Genomic DNA, 16,509 nt, shown 5'->3' on the forward strand with positions numbered 1-16,509 from the left:
ATAAAAATAATGGTGAGATTTCACAGACGTATTTTATTAGCAAGTTAATACGAACAAAATTACCCATGGTTTGGTTGTATATACAATGGGTTATAAAAGTATTCATATATCCTTTGAAACAGAATAACCTTTCTCATATTGTGCCAAATAATTTGCATTTTGTTTTTTTAAGAAATTAGAAAAATTAGTTTATTAGACATGTTTTCGTCATTTTGCAAAAATTATAATTGGTTGAAATCGTGAAGAAAATAGTGAAAATCGCTTTTTACAAGCTTTTGTTCCTTTTGTGATAAAACTTAAAAAAAATCTCTTTTGTAAATTTAAGTAAGTTATATATTAAATTTTCGACATACAATAATTTATTTAAATTTATAAAAGGTATTTTATTTATTACAGACTTAGATTTAAAAAATTATAAAAAGCGATCTTCACTATTTTCTTTGCAATTTTTTTAAAACAAAGAAAACACATCATCTAGTAAACTAGTGCTAGCTACTCAAAAAAGTTCAAGTTATTTAGTCAAAATTTGAAAAAATTATTTTATTCTAAAGAGTATACTAATATTTCTGAAATCCACTGTATATTCATGCAAGGAAAGAAAGGTATGTTTAATTTATTTATTTAAAAGAAATTGAATATATCATAACGTACTATGTACCTAATTACATAATTATAAAAAGAAAATGCAGTTCGAAAAGGAATGTTTTTTTACTAGAATGCAGTTGTTACAGTAGATATACCCTACTGGTACCTAAGTATTAAATATCTTCTAGTCTATTGCAAAATCATATATAAAAAAAATAACAGTAACATGGTCTATCAAGATGCAAAAATTGTATCTTTAAAAGGGACACTTAGAGTGGTTTTTTTGTCAGTACAGTGGGTTCTCGTTATATGGCCTCTACTAAACGGTGTGTAGAGGCGGAGAATGTTTCAAGCTTCCAAATATTCGTTTGGAGGGGGAAAGGGAGATTGAAAATCTATGCGAAGATCAAATCGTTTTTCATAAGGAAGGATACAGAATATTTCAAAAATAGTGTACAACCCAAAACCTATATATTTCTCATGGAAAAATAAATTAAAAATGAAACTAAAAATTTTAAAGCGATAAAAAGATTGAGATGGTACACTAATTTTGGGTATACTTCCGAAAGGCCCCATCACCCCAGGACAACTAAACTTCGGATTTATAGTAATTGATGGACGAGAAATCGAATGAGACAATTTTCAGAACTGGCAAATAAACCGTTCTCGAGATATACAGGGTATTCTAAAAGTGTGGAAACCCCCTATTACCTCGATAGGAACGCATTTTTACGGAAAATGACTAACCTAACCTAGGTTAGGGTTAGGGTTAGGGTTAGGGTTAGGGTTAGGGTTAGGTTAATCATTTTGCGTGGAAATGCGTTCTTATCAAGATAATAGGGGGTTTCCGCACTTTTAGAATACCCTGTATATCTCGAGAACGGTTTATTTACCAGTTCTGAAAATGGTCTCATTCGATTTCTCGTCCATCAATTACTATAAATCCGAAGTTTGGTTGTCCTGGGGTGATGGGGACTTTCGGAAATTTCCCCCTAATTTTGGACACCCTGTATAGTAAAAAACACATTTCTGGAAAAAATCATAGATGATCTTTGTTCGTAATGTCTGAGCCAATTAGACTACCATAATAGAGGGACATTGAATGGTGCATAACTGTTGCACTTCCAGTTGAATTTTATATGTCTATGAAACTGCACCATTTTTTTAACGAATACACTGTAATTAAAATCGGCATATACGTATAATGTTTAATACCCTTGTTGGTGAATCGAACGCAGTGAATCGTAGACACAGATACAATCTCTTCCAGAGAAGAGGAGTAAGGGAGAAAGAGTAGATCCGGCGAATTTAAGGTAGACACTAATCCTTCGAAGTATGTAACACCTAGAAATTCAGGTACGCGCGAGTTAGTTCTCGATTCCAACCAGATTCGATCGCTAGCCACCACCAATCCTGTAGAATTCTATACTACAAGCAATACTGTTCAATGAATTTTATCTGTTTTTCTTACAATTTCTAACACGTTAGATACCATATGAGATTGCAGTTTGTTATTTTGTATGCATCAAAACAAATGGAAATCGAACTCGTTAAGATAATAAACAAAATAATACGATGTACAGTATCATGCTTGGTAGACCTCTTTAGGGAAATAAGTGATATAGAGGAAAGAAGACTAACCACTCTTTATCATACTTCAACTGAAAAAGTGAAGACACGAAGAATTGTAAAGTAAGAAAAAAAATTGAAACTTGAAAAATTGAAAAAATTGATAAAACGAGAGAATTGAGAAATTGAGAAAGTAATAATTGAAGAATGGAAGAATGTAAAAATAGAAGAATTGAAAAATTGGAAAAATTGAGAAATTGAAGAGTTGAAAAATTCGAGAACATAAGAATGAATGAATTCAAGACTTTAAGAATTGAAAAGTTGAATTAAGAAATTGAAGAGTTGAAGAATTTGACAATTTAAGAATGGAAAAACTAAAAATCTCGAGAATTGAAAAATTGAAGAGTTGAAGAATTCGACAACTTAAGAATGGAAGAATTCCAAACTTCAAGAACTGAAAAATTAAATTAAGAAATTAAAGAATTGAGGAATTCGAGAACTTTAGAAGATTTTATGTATTTACAAAAAATTTAATTATTAATATATTATTTGAACAAGACATAATACTGATAAGGTCTCCTTCCACTCAACCACTATTTTCCCTGAAGAAATCTATTATTCTCGATACTGCACCAACGAATTGCTTTATTTTATAAAAAAGAAATGATTTATGATGGACAAATTCTCAATTTAGTCCAGGTAGAAAATGTGTTAATTTCTCGAAAAAACATACAAAAAGACACGAATATAATAAAAAATTATTATAAACTTATTTCGTGGTTGAATTCATAGTACCATTTATGAACGATGGGGAGAGATAAGTAGATAAATATTAACGGTAATATAATTACAAGATAGAGATTTAATTAATTAACGAAGACAAAGTGATCCGTTTGTTCGATCGGGATACCATTCACGCGCACCTTTCACGGTTTAATCTACTAACGCTACAGTGCGTAACATGGTCAATCTAAAGGAGGTTTGTTAAGTTTAGCGGGACGCATAATTATGTACAGATATTTACACGGCTCGAATATCTAGAACGATTTTACAGAGACCGATTTTCTTCACCGGTAATTCCGAGCAATCGATGACCTCTCGTTTGGCACACGATTCCGTTCACATGTAGATACGTCGTAAGTCTGAAGGTGACGTTATCATGTTGCACTGTGGACACAGCTTTTTCGCACCCTGAAAGGGACAATAACACTTTTTCGAAACATTTCTTGTTACACCCTGGGTGTAAATGAATAGAAAGAAAATTTTAAAAGTTTATTTTTAAACTTCAAATTTTATCAATTCGTATTACGGGTCTTATAAATTTCAAATTACTTTAGAATATCAAATATGACCGTATTTTTGGTTGTTCAATTCAAATCTGAAGTTAGAATAAAAATAAAAATATTGTTTTTCACAAACTCTTTTTTATGAATTTGTTACTATTTCTTAACGATTAATTTTGCAATAATGTAGCTATTTTTTTTAATTCACAATTAAATATAGATGATAAATTTTATTATATTTGTCTACTCAATTTGATAATTATATTTACTAAGTTTATTTTACCTTATTTCATATAATACATGAATTTGATTGGCTGATCTTATTGAAATTTATAATTAATTTACTGCAGTTAATAAATGTTGATTGAAATGTCATTTGCAGTGTGAGCTCAAATTTGTATAAAATTGCTTAGTCTGAAATTTGAGTCCGATGTTTGCATCCTGTCAAAATAAATTCATTTTCTAATTTTTTTCATATGCAATCGAAGCTATTTAAGAGAATGATTTTATAAAAACTTAAATACTAAACAAATTGTGACAAATATGTGCTATTGTAATACGAAGAAATACATATATTAGAAAGACTGGTAGAACATATTATTATTATAAAATAATTTAAATTATTTTCAACTTACCAGTGTGTGTAACCAGCATTGCTCACAATGCACATGCCAGCAGCAGACAGAGGTCACTGGCTTTTTATATTGCTCCTAAAAACATACAAAAATCACAATTTCCTTTAACTGATTGTGGGAAGAAATGACACAAAGAGTATAGTCGGCTAACGTAGTCAAAATAGCCTTTGAACCAAATTAAACTCCGAATGAATCATTCAGTAGCATATCGAAAAAAGAGGATTATTAAAGAGGAAAAGTTGAAATTCTAGTTTTTGAAATTTTGTTAATTTTTTTTATTTGATGATATTCGAAAATTCTCCAAAAATTCTGCCACACTGCTAACTCATTGCCAGTAGTGCATACTAAACAATTTTTTCAGATTTTTCCATTGTAAATCATAGTGGTAAAATATGAAAAACCGAACAAAAAATCTGAAAAAACGCGATTTCTTATTCAAAACATAAGAGCACTACTTTTATGTTATTGTGGTAATAACATATTAGCATAATGATTTTCCTTTGAATTTTTTCGGTTTTTTGTCAAGGTAGTTCAAAAAATCATACATACACAAATTTTGACATTTTTGTTTTTATAAATGTCTTTTCTACAATATTTTTAATGAATTTTGATAAGGCTAGTCTTTAAATAACTAATGAAAAAATTTTTTGATATCAAGAAGTGAATTTCAAATTGTTTACATGGCATTGTATTTCTCATGTAGGTGACTAATTTTTACTTTTTAGTCATCATTTAATGAAAAATGGAATGAAAAGAGATAGTGTAAGGATTGTTGTTAATTTTATTATTTTTCTTTTTTTTGTTATTATAATTGAGGCGATATGCACCGTACTGGTACATTAGGGTAGAGTCATTTTATCAATTAGAGAATAGGGTCATTTTTAAACTCCATAAAATTTGAAATAAAATTTAACTTAAATCAAATTTTTGAAGCTACTTGGAATATGATTACTCACACCAGTATTGAATGGGTTAATATTAACATTAAGAAATTTAGAAAGAAAAAACAAATTGAGGGTCTTTTGAGCAGGTGCATTAAAGGGAGTTCTAAAACACGATCACTACCTAGCGATATAATAGCTTTAATGAAGAAACGAATAAAATACAAAGTGCGAACTTCATGACGCGTGTTTCAACCATTGTCGGTTATTGCGTAGTGTAGAACGTAAAACGGTGGCGCCTCCACCACTCTCCAACCGCGTGGCGTATAGGGGAAAAACAGAATTCCCCAATAGGGTCCAGCTCTACTTTTTCACACATAATATTCCGAAGAATTTATCCGCATAAAAAAACAAGCAATTCCATAAAAAAATAAAACCTTACCATACAGATAAGACACTTGAATGGTTGGCTGCGCATTTCAGCCTCCAGTTCCCGAATTCGACCCTTAAGGGCCTCAATCACCGGTGTATCACCATCCCTCTTCGGTGAAGAGGAGGCACCTTCTTCCTGCTCGTTTTGACTCAAAGAAGTGTTCGTTCCTGGTTCAGGCTTCACTTCGACCAAATTTTGTCCAATTTGATCGGGTGTGTGCGATGAGTGGGGCGTGTGTGGGGTATTTGGCGCATTCGGGGAAATCACTGCTTCTCGAAGAGCATCTCTTTCCTTCTGCTCTCTAGGCGTTCCCTCCATACGTGGTGTAATAACGTCGGCCTCAGAATATTGCGCTGGTCCAAATTCGGCTACGTCGTCTCCGTCGACCACCAGGTCCACGTCTTCGTCCTCCTGTTGATTCGATCCGCCATTTCCGCCGGCGGAACGGTTGCTTGACGTCGCTAAACCTACGGCTTTAAACATATGGAAAATACATTATCAATTTGCAATTAGTTCTCCTTCGCAAAAATATCATAAAGTGATTTCGTAAATCTAGCCATAGCCGAACTCGAGGCATGGGGCACACTAAGGTCCTGATTAGAGGGCCTTCAATGATGCTAGGTAGGACCCTAAGCTGCCTAGAAAGGAATCAGTTGCGTTTATTCGGGGGCTCATCACTGGGCATTGGTACACGAGGAAACACCTGACGCACCTAGGCATGGAACAGAAACCTGGGTGTTCGAGATGTGGGGAGGAGGATGAGACTCCTTTCCACTTGATACTGCGTTGCAAAGGTCTGGAGGCTCTGAGGCGTTCAAGGCTCGGGGCCCCAGTCCTCGATGACGTACACTTGGAGGACATTGGAGTGGGCGGACTCCTGGGCTTTGCAAGGGAGACCGGCCTTCACAATTTACCTCAGTAACTTGAACTGCCCGTATGGGCTCGGGCACAATGGTTCCTTGAGGACTGAGTGCCCGGCGCGTTCATCAATAATAATAATAATAATAATGTTGAGAAAGTGCACGTGTTTCTTTCTGATGCAAACTATACTTGGGTCTGCTACGTCACCGTCTGGAGACGAGTAGAACAATGAACTAACCGTCGTATCGAGAACGTTTGAGATCTACGTGAACATATAAAATAAAAGTTGTACAGTACTAATTGTAAGCGATGGACTCCTACAATAAAGAACCAGCACGCAGCAAACCGAAACTCCTTGCCTATAGGAGTTTCTTTCAAGAAACGAAGAAATATTGTTCGAGCCGTAGCACGCCGTGGCATGCAACGAGGCAACGCCTGCCTCTTCAAAAGGGTTCGGAACGGTGATACGATACGGGCGTTTGATACAAGTGGATACTCGGCTTAAGAGGACGCCTGCGTTGACACGGTCAGTCAGTCCAATTTGGTCACGCGAATAAATAATAATAATAATAATAAAATCTAGCCATTGTTATTTCTTGCATATGCAATAAATAAATAATCTTTAAACTGATACTTTTTATCTTTTTTTTTTTTCAGTTGTTCCATGAGTGAGGGAACCGTTCCTGGGGGCAAGATCACGGGCCCCTTTATCGGCGGTAAAGCTTTAAACTGATATTCTAGTCTTTGAGTAACTTTCGAATGGCGGACCCTGGAGAGAGCCCCAATTTAACTGTTTAAAAATTAATACTCTTTGTTACAATACCTATCGTTTTTTTTAAATTAATCTTAAGTTTTATTTTATTGTGTTTAATATCACTATTATTTTTTGTTATACGTATAACAAATTTTAATGTTTGAAACAGAGTGATATACAGGGTGTTAAAAACTTAACTGAAGAGCTCTACATCGTTGGATAGATCACGAAAAATCGAAGCGGAAAGTTCTGTAGCATTTTTCGATGGAATCAATAGTTTAATCACATTTTGTTGTTGAAAATTAAAAAATTGACCAATCAGCGCGCAGCTTGAGTGGCAAGACTCGCAGAGTAGGAGACGCATGCGTAAGCGCGACGCTCAGCAGCGCGGCTCATTGGTGGCAGAGGAAGCTAGTCTCCTACTCCGCGCGTCTTACCACTCAAGCTGCGCGCTGATTAGTCAATTTTCAACAATGAAAAGTGGCCAAACTATTGATCCCATCGAAAAATACTACAGAACTTTTTGCTTCGATTTTCCGTGACCTATCCAACGATGTAGAGCTCTTCAGGTAATTTTTTAACACCCTGTATGTTATATTTCATCTTTTGTTTATTTTTGTAGATTTTACGAAAATACAAATGTATTAGAAAAAACATGTTATGGAACGTCTGGATCAATTAGATATCCGATAACAAAGTTTTATTAATTGAGAAGAAATGAAACTCACCAGAAAATCCACCGACAAGCATCGAGGTTGCTCGCACTCGTCTTTGTCCGGCCCATTCGTATTCTTCGAAAGTTTCAGCATCGCCTTCTACATCTACTTCTTCTTCATCTAAATTATTTTGGCTCGTTGGATTGCCGTTATGTTTCTTCAGACACCTTTCGACATGTTGATTCAACTCTTCTGGGCTACCGGCTAGTCTTTCACTACAAACTGGACACGAAGGCTCGTCTGCTTTTCTTTTCCTATTCTTTACACGGATTCTAGCCTGTACATATAAGAAACAACAATGATTTTGAGACTATTGTATTCTGTTTTTACTGACAAGGAGAACTAAACAAGTGTTACACTCACTTATTAATGAAACTTTGCCAGCTTGTAGAGCTCGTCGAGCTGAACACGCCTATACCTCGTTTTGGGAGCAGACGGCTAATTTTTTTTTTTAATGATAATTTGTCTCTTTTTGAATAACTATTCCATAAAAATTATCATTATTAAAAAAAAAAAAAAAAAAAAAGAAAACCGGGAACCCAGGATTTGAACCGAGGACCGTTAGATTACGAATCATGTGTTTAACCACGGAGCAAATCCCTGACTTGCAATTTGAAGGTCCTCGGTTCAAATCCTTGGTTCCCCAAAAAATTTTTTTTTTTTAATGATAATTTTTATGCAATAGTTATTCAAAAAGGGACAAATTATCATTAAAAAAAAAAAAAAAAAAATGTTGGGAATCAAGGATTTGAACCGTGGATCTCTAGATTGCGAGTTGTATGTGTGAGTCGGTCATACTTCTCAATGTAAGTAGTAACTAACTTTAATTATTAATATCTTTTAAACAATTAGTCGTCTGCCCACAAAACGGGGTATAGGCGTGTTCAGCTCGACGAGCTCTACAAGCTGGCAAAGTTTCATTAATAAATGAGTGTAACACTTGGGTAGTTCCCCTTGTGAGATTAGTGTAGGTTTAAAAATAATATTATCATGTAATTTAAAGTTATACAAATTCCAGAATGTTGCTTTCAGTAAAATCGTTCTAATTAATCTATTTTATCTATTTCTCTTCAAAGGGTAATTCATCAGTGAAATATTCATCCAGGATATCGGCAGGTAAATTAATTACCGAAATATAATATGAATATAATTGCTGTAAATTTAATTCTTATGGATCTGTTTAAAAACTTGTTTAATTCGCATTAGATGGCTCTCATTATCACAACTTTTAGGCAATTTTCTATATATTATATTTTGAGCTGATAACAAACGAAGAAGACTACCTCTATTTAATTGTTTATTACTTATTTAAAAAATTCTCCAAGCTTCTGATAAATATCTCAAATGACTGGTTAAATATTTTGACTTTTAATTAATTCTCGAATGGTGAATTTTTCATTTTTATTTTCTAAATTGTTCTTTAAACTCTCGAACGGTGAACCATAGAGGAAGCCTCAATTTTAATTAAATTTTTTATTTCATATTATTTTCATTTTCTAAATTCTACACTGTTCCTTTAAAAATGATTCTTCCAATACTAATTAAGTATTTGTTTTGTACGTTTGGGTCTCGATTGGCCCAGGCTTCGCTGTTCAAGGGTCTCTTATTTATAAATTTGATTGCTTAATCTTCAGTCAAAATATCCTTGTACACATTATGTACTTACATAGGTATAAATCATGATTGACCCAGTATTCACCATTCGACAGTTAATTAATTTTATAGACAAAGACTTTACTGTAATTTATATGAATATTCATTAACCTGTCTATTAGCCTTAATCCTCTTGTAAGTCTCCCATCGTCCATGAGGCGTGCCATCAGCTGCGGATGGCGCGTGAAGCATAGGTCCATGGGGATGATCCTGAGGATGCCCTGGAGGTAAATTCGACCTTGACGCTCGCGCTCGTGACGACGCTGAGGATATTTTGTAAAGTCGATCCAGTTCCTGGGCAAAGTGTTGCTCCAATTCTTGCGGCCTTACAGTGACCCCACATGCTGGACAGCAAGATGGATCCGAAGGGAACTTCTTTTTACCTGCAACACAAAAATGATATCGTTTATTATTACATTAAATAAATATATCATATTTACTTCATTTTTTTTAAATTATATCAGTGATTGTAAAAGTTTAATTATGTTTCATTTCTGTGACAGTAAAACAAAATAGTTTAATATGATTGCGATCATTAGAGCTTCGGTTTTTTTTAAACAGCAGACTTGGATTATATTGAGTGTTTTTGTAATACAAAAATAATTATGTATTAATAATAAAATAATATGTAATTATTATAATTATTATAATATTATAATAATAATAAAATAATAATATTAATAATAATAGAAATAATATGTATTTTTTAAATATTATGTTATACTAATTTCAAAGATCTCCTAATATTTTAAACTTCTAAAGTGAGGAGTTTACAATTAGAACCAAAGGAATGCGACATTTTTGAAAATTTTACAACATTATATTTAATAATTTAACCAACAATTTCTGTTTTTAATTGAAAAGTTTTAGAAAATGCCACTTGCAAAATACTGTGACGTGTAATATTAAAAAGTTATTTCATCTATTTCAATATTTTATTTTAAAAAATACTGTAATGTGTAATCTTAAAATATTCTTTCAAGTACGCAGGAAAAGACAAGATTACAGAAGAAGAAAACTTCCATTACAACAGAGGAAATAATAAGTAATATGATTTAAAAAGCATTCAAACTCATTAATTATTTTCTTTGAAGCGAATATTACGTTAATCGCAAGAAAAGTCACAAAACGAAAATCGTCGTGGAAGGTGATGAGCTTCCAAGCGTGGTTCCTTTGCGGAGAATTTATTACCTTATAAAGAATAAAAGAAAAAAGGAAAAAGATATTTCCTTATGTAATGTGTATGGATTATCAACGCTGGACTTTTTTTCGAATCTTCCAGTAAAACATTTTCATAAAAATAAGAACATTTATTGAAACATTACAAAACATTTATAAATTACTAACAACATTGTAAATTACTAATAACTATTGACATTAAACAAAACAAAGAAGCAAAAAATGTAATGACAGCAAAACTAACAATTTGATTTATATGCCACATAATCCAAATCATAATAAATATAAATTTTAGAAGCCCAGTTTCTTGGGCAAACTGGGTCATTTATGTCTGAAGCGAATTTCAACTTTTTCCAGATTTTCTTTTGAATATTTATTTTTCCCTATTAGTCTTTGAAACATTTGACTCATGAAACGATTGTACAATATTAACCCTCGGATGGTGAACCATCGAGAGAGCCACAATTATTATTTCCAATTGATCCTTTAAACATTTGACTCAAGGGATGATTATATATCAACCCTAGGACGACGAACCATGGAGATAACTATAATTTTAATTTAATTCTGTATTTCATATTACTTTCATTTTCAATATTTTATACAGTTCCGTTAGAAATTATTCTTCTAATATGTGAAACTTCTTTTAACTTTAAGTTTGTAAATTTGGGTCTCGATTGACCCAGGCTTCACTGTTCAAGAATTAAAGTAGAGCCCTTAGTAAGTATCCCAGAATTTTATTCGATTTTTTGAAAAACAAGCAACAGTAAAAAAATCAGTCATGAACATAAACGACCCAGGTTGTCCATGGAAGTTGCAAAACATATGCATACTTACAGACGATTAAGATATTATTGTTGCAACAAAATAACAAAACATAGCCTACAAATCGACTTCTGCAATTTTATAATAATGTAAACGTGAATTAAGAAATATCAAACAGTCTATGAATTCTATTAGAAAACTTGGTATTTCATCTATATTTATACCAATTTATACTAATTAATTTATAATTAAAAATTAAAAATTATAATATTATAATATAATTAATTAATTTATACTAAAACGATTCAATGAAACATTTGTTTAACTCAATTTTTACCACGGAAGGATTTCTAAAAATGTTGTAATTAGAAGTAATAAATACATAAAATCAAATTTTTATGAATTATTTGACTGTGAATATTAATGTCATTTTTTATTTTACAATTGGTCTTCTCTTCCATAATTTTCTACATGTATAATGCAAATTTTTATTTTCTAGGCTTTTTCCACAGTTACTGCGTGTTCATATCTAAAAGCAACATTCGTCATATGAATCGTTCAAACGAATTATGAGCCTTGAAAATGTTAGCTTACAGAGAAAATTCCGGATGTTGAAGTCAAATAAACTCTGTCGAGTTGTTACACCTGTTACGCCACTTTTACGTGAACCTACCAATGTTAACGAAACTTGTTTAAGAAATGAATCATATTCATATACGTATTACATATACGTGATAATTCAGCTCTTTTTATATACAGAAAAAGAAACGATAAAATTCCTTCTCTGAAGAAATAAGAACACATTATTACAATCATATAATTTGATAACATAAAAGTACTACAAAATAGCATATATAGCACATTAAATTAAAGTTTGAAAATTAATAAAAATGTCTACACAAACGCTTCATTAATATTCTTAATATAAAATGACTGATTCTCAGTTACAACGAACAATGTTGAATTTTGAAACATAAAGTTTGACAGGATTTGATAACATAAAAGATGGCACATCAAATTAAAGTTTGAAATTTAATAAAAATTACTACGTAAACGATTGATTGCCAGTTACAACAAACAATGTTAAAGGTGTAGATAAAGTTTGGCGCGATTTAATGACAAAAGTACCACTTATAAAAACAAGTTTCTTAAAAATGGTTTCTCTGATTCGTGTGTTGTAAAATTTTGTAACTGTTTGCATGCTAAATGTTTTTTTATGTATACAGATAGTCGCTACATGTTAACCCTTTTGTGGCTCTCTCCATGGTCCGTCGTTCGAGGGTTAACTGAGCCGTTTAAAAAAATTGAATAGTAAATAACGAGAGATGAAGTAAAGGTTCTATAAAATGTAGTAATATCAACGAACGAAAATAATAATTCCGATCCCCCCCGAAGATCAAGATACATAATCATTTTATTTAATATTCTTTCGACTTACACTATTCCTGCACATAGTCTTCACACCATTCGAATGAACGGTTCTTACTTATTTTTTATCCACGAAGAAGCTAACGAAAATATACTTACATCACTTCCACATAAAGCAGAATGATGCTTAAGCTTTTGAAACGCGGTGTTAAACTAAATAGACAAAAAATTGACTAAATAAATAAATAATGATAATATCTACAATGTTTAAATTGATACTTTTTATCCATATCTGCAGTCTTTGAGTAACCCTTGAATGGCGGACCATGGAGAGAACCTCAATTTTAATTTAATATTGTATTTGATATTATATTCATTTTTAAAATTTTACAGTTCCTACAAAAATTATTAAGCATAATTGATGTACAAATGAAATATTTGCTTTGTAAATTTGGATCACGATTGGCCACGATTGACTCATATTATAAGAATATATAGCTAGAATTAAACCCAGGCCCAGATACGGTCCAACGGGACAGTATCTGCATACTAATTAGGATAAATTGTGAAAATAATTTATCAAATGTTTATACAAATATAAATTGTAAACTTATCATCAGGGAGTCGGGGCTATCATACCGTCAGAAGCACGACCCTTAGTTGATAAAATTTATTCTAAATAAAATTAAATAACAACACAAGGATTAACATCATATAGGTATTAGAATATTTTTTCCAATTATTACCATGTCTATAAAAAAGAAAACATAAAATAAAATATAAAAATGAGTGAAACAGTAAAGAAAATTTTATTCAACATTTTTTGCTATAGTAAATGGAACCCTTAGAAGTTCCCCCACCATCTTGGTATAACACTGTTTATCATGTGCTTAAATAAAAAAAATATATCATAAAACACCACGGTACATAATTTGAATGAAATTCCCAAAGACCTCCTTTGTAAAGGAAATTGAAACATTTCTGAATAGGTCAATAGCGTACTGTCGATAGAAAAGTATGTTAAAAGGTATTTTTTTGTGAGGGTTCGCGAGAATCGTAAGTTACTTGGACAGGAAGAATGTTGTCTCGGAGGCTAGAGTGTGCTCCTTCCGTTTCTGTCGTCGTTTATTTGGAGAATGCCAACCGGCTATTTTCCAGCCGTTTAACATATCCTGAAGCGTTTCCCTTCCGTCTCTCCTTTTTCAGCGTCTCCGTTCATTTTCTTCCGCCTTTTGTCGGGAAGTCAGTGCTCGCCTCCGTTCCTCTTTCGCCCCTTTCAATTAGGTGCACTCGCAAATTTATGTCCGCGTCCCACCCTCTCCCACACTCTCGATATTCCGTTTTCCTTTCTTTATTGAAACAGACACCTTCTGCTTCCTTTATAGGCATTGCGGAATTGCTTCGATTGGAAATAATCGCGATGCAAAATACACCGGCGCAACGTATTCCTTTCTTCGTTTCGTGATTCCTTTATACAGGGTGTCCTTTTAACTACCATGCCGTAATCACACGAAATTACAATAATAATAATTTTCGTAATATTTCGCTATTATTCCAGGTATTTAATTAAAAATATTTTCAACTGGGTAATTTAAAGAATTCCTTTTGTATAATATAGACGGATGGGGTCTTATAGAAATTCAAGTGTCACTTACATAGGGAGTTGGATAAAATTTAGAGAAAAAATATTTCAAATAATATTTTGTTTAATATATTAACCTTTGAACACCGGAACCTGGGTCAATGGAGACCGAAACTTATAAAACCCATATAATGATATTAATTTAAAGTTAAACGTCTAATTTTGTAGAAGAGTTTCACATGTTGGAAGAATAATTTTTAGAGGAACAATGCAAAATTTAGAAAATAATATGAAATACAATATTAAGTTTTTGGGATTCTTTCAATCGTCCACCGTTCGAGGGCTAATCATTTGTTGCCAATAAAAGTAAATTGATTGTGAGAACACAATATATGCCAAAGTAAATTTATTTTTAATTGTAATTCGGTAATACTATTATTATGAACAACATCATCCATTAGGTTCTTCGTAAAAGAGACAGAGTATGTATCATTATATTAGGTAAAGCGAAAAGGAATGTCGTGGTTTTTTTTTCAATGCACCAAACTGGGTTTAGAATGAGACCAAAAAAAAAACATTTCTTTACGCTTTACCTAATATTTAAGAAGAATATTTAAACGTTACAAATAAAATATCTGTACAATTAAAAATAAAATATTTTATTTCTTGGAATAAGACTTTATAATATGAGAGTAATTAAATATTAAAAGATGTAATACTTACTTTTAAATTCCTCTTAATTAATTATCAAATAGCGGACCATGGAGAGAATCCAATTTTAATTTTAATTTAAACTTTATATTGTTGCTTTAAAAATTAGAAACTTTTATTATTTAAACTGAGTTAATAAGTCAATTAAAAATAATTAAAAAATGATTAATTCCCATTTCATCAACAATTGATGGTGTCAAAAGGTTTATTAATAAACTCAGATAGATAAATTGTAAACTCGGAGAGTTTGAATTTCTGGTAGAATTTTGCAAAAATAAATATAACAATGTTGGTATTTTTCTTGTGTGGATCCACAAAGCTTTAATAACACGGCACCCTGGTATAGGTGACCGAATCTTTTTATTTCGTTCTTCTAGGTGTCTGTTTTAATTAAAGATACGCGGCCACTCTATCTTCTAAAGTGTAAATGATAACGCGGTTATGGTCACGGTCATGGGAGATAGCCCCGCGAAAAAGGGGGAGAAGCATTGTCGTTTAATCAAAGCGAGGGGAACGGGTGTTGCAAAAGGGACCAAAGTGCCTAAGGAAATGAGAAGAAGAAAGTGCAAAGGGGACATGAAGACATCAACTTTACAGAGAAATTTAAAAGAACAAATGCAGAATAGGAGAAATATTTCTTATAGAGGCAAGGGTCAACCACCCTTAAGTATTTGCAAAAGAAAATAAAAATAAAATTTTGATTATAAATTATACAAACAGAATAGAAAAATAAAGAAATGCTGCTGTCTTCCTTCGGTTCTATATGACCGACAATGAAAATTATATTTCCATATATACTATGTTTTTAACCCTTAATTGGTAAGGTGGAATCTGATATACCCCAATTAATCTAATGATTCCAAGATACAAATACATAAACAATAAATAGACATTAATAAAAATATCTTGTAAAAGAAAATTAAACAGACATTTGATTGTGATGGGATGTCGCGTAGCAAATTTTTTTTAATATATTGATGCAGCTAAAGAGACCACTGCTTACGTATAAACTTTTAAACGAGAAAATTTAAATTAATATTTACTTTGTTATTCGTACTTTTCAATTATATACTAAATTCTATAATTTAAAAAAGGTTATATTATTTTGTTCCCAAATTAATTTTAAATTAATATCGTTAAAATCAGGGTTTTGAGAATTTCTATTGTACTCTCCTTATATTGCTATTTTTCAATTACAAATTAATCCTGTGCCTCTTCTTTTATTTAATTAAAGGTCTATTTTTTGAAAAGTCATGGTAACTCCAATTAATAAAGTAATCTTTATTATTATCATATTCTTGCGCCAATTTTCAAATAAATAAAAGCACAGGAATATATTCAAATTTAAAATAGTAATTAACCCTTAAACGTTACAAAGGTATTAGCTTAAATTTAAGCGTATAATTTTTAAACAAACGGGTTTCATATGTTAGAAGAATAATTTGCGAAGGAGCAGTGTAAAATTCAGAAATTAAATTAAAATTAAGGCTCTCTTCATGGCCCGTCGTTCGAGAATTAAAAAGGCGTAAAAGGC

The 16,509-nt window shown here is 31.9% G+C and overlaps 1 protein-coding gene across 4 annotated transcripts in view; it reads right to left on the reverse strand.

The window, feature by feature from the left end:
• Positions 1 to 2,665: 2,665 nt before the first annotated feature.
• Positions 2,666 to 16,509, reverse strand: part of LOC117610583 (E3 ubiquitin-protein ligase RNF220) — a 235,944-nt gene continuing 222,100 nt past the window's right edge. For 3 of the 4 annotated variants that reach the window (XM_034338153.2, XM_034338154.2, XM_034338151.2), the window contains 5 exons: positions 9,482 to 9,753; positions 7,730 to 7,994; positions 5,396 to 5,859; positions 4,073 to 4,147; positions 2,666 to 3,345 (listed from right to left, as the gene is read on the reverse strand). In XM_034338153.2, coding sequence (XP_034194044.2) covers positions 3,274 to 3,345; positions 4,073 to 4,147; positions 5,396 to 5,859; positions 7,730 to 7,994; positions 9,482 to 9,753 — 1,148 coding nt within the window. In that variant the 3' untranslated portion in view covers positions 2,666 to 3,273. Of the gene's footprint in view, positions 3,346 to 3,750; positions 3,879 to 4,072; positions 4,148 to 5,395; positions 5,860 to 7,729; positions 7,995 to 9,481; positions 9,754 to 16,509 lie in introns of those variants that run through there. The other variant, XM_034338152.2, reaches the window with a different exon arrangement.

The sequence above is a fragment of the Osmia lignaria genome, chromosome 7, assembly GCF_051020975.1.
Source record: "Osmia lignaria lignaria isolate PbOS001 chromosome 7, iyOsmLign1, whole genome shotgun sequence".
Taxonomy (NCBI): domain Eukaryota; kingdom Metazoa; phylum Arthropoda; class Insecta; order Hymenoptera; family Megachilidae; genus Osmia; species Osmia lignaria.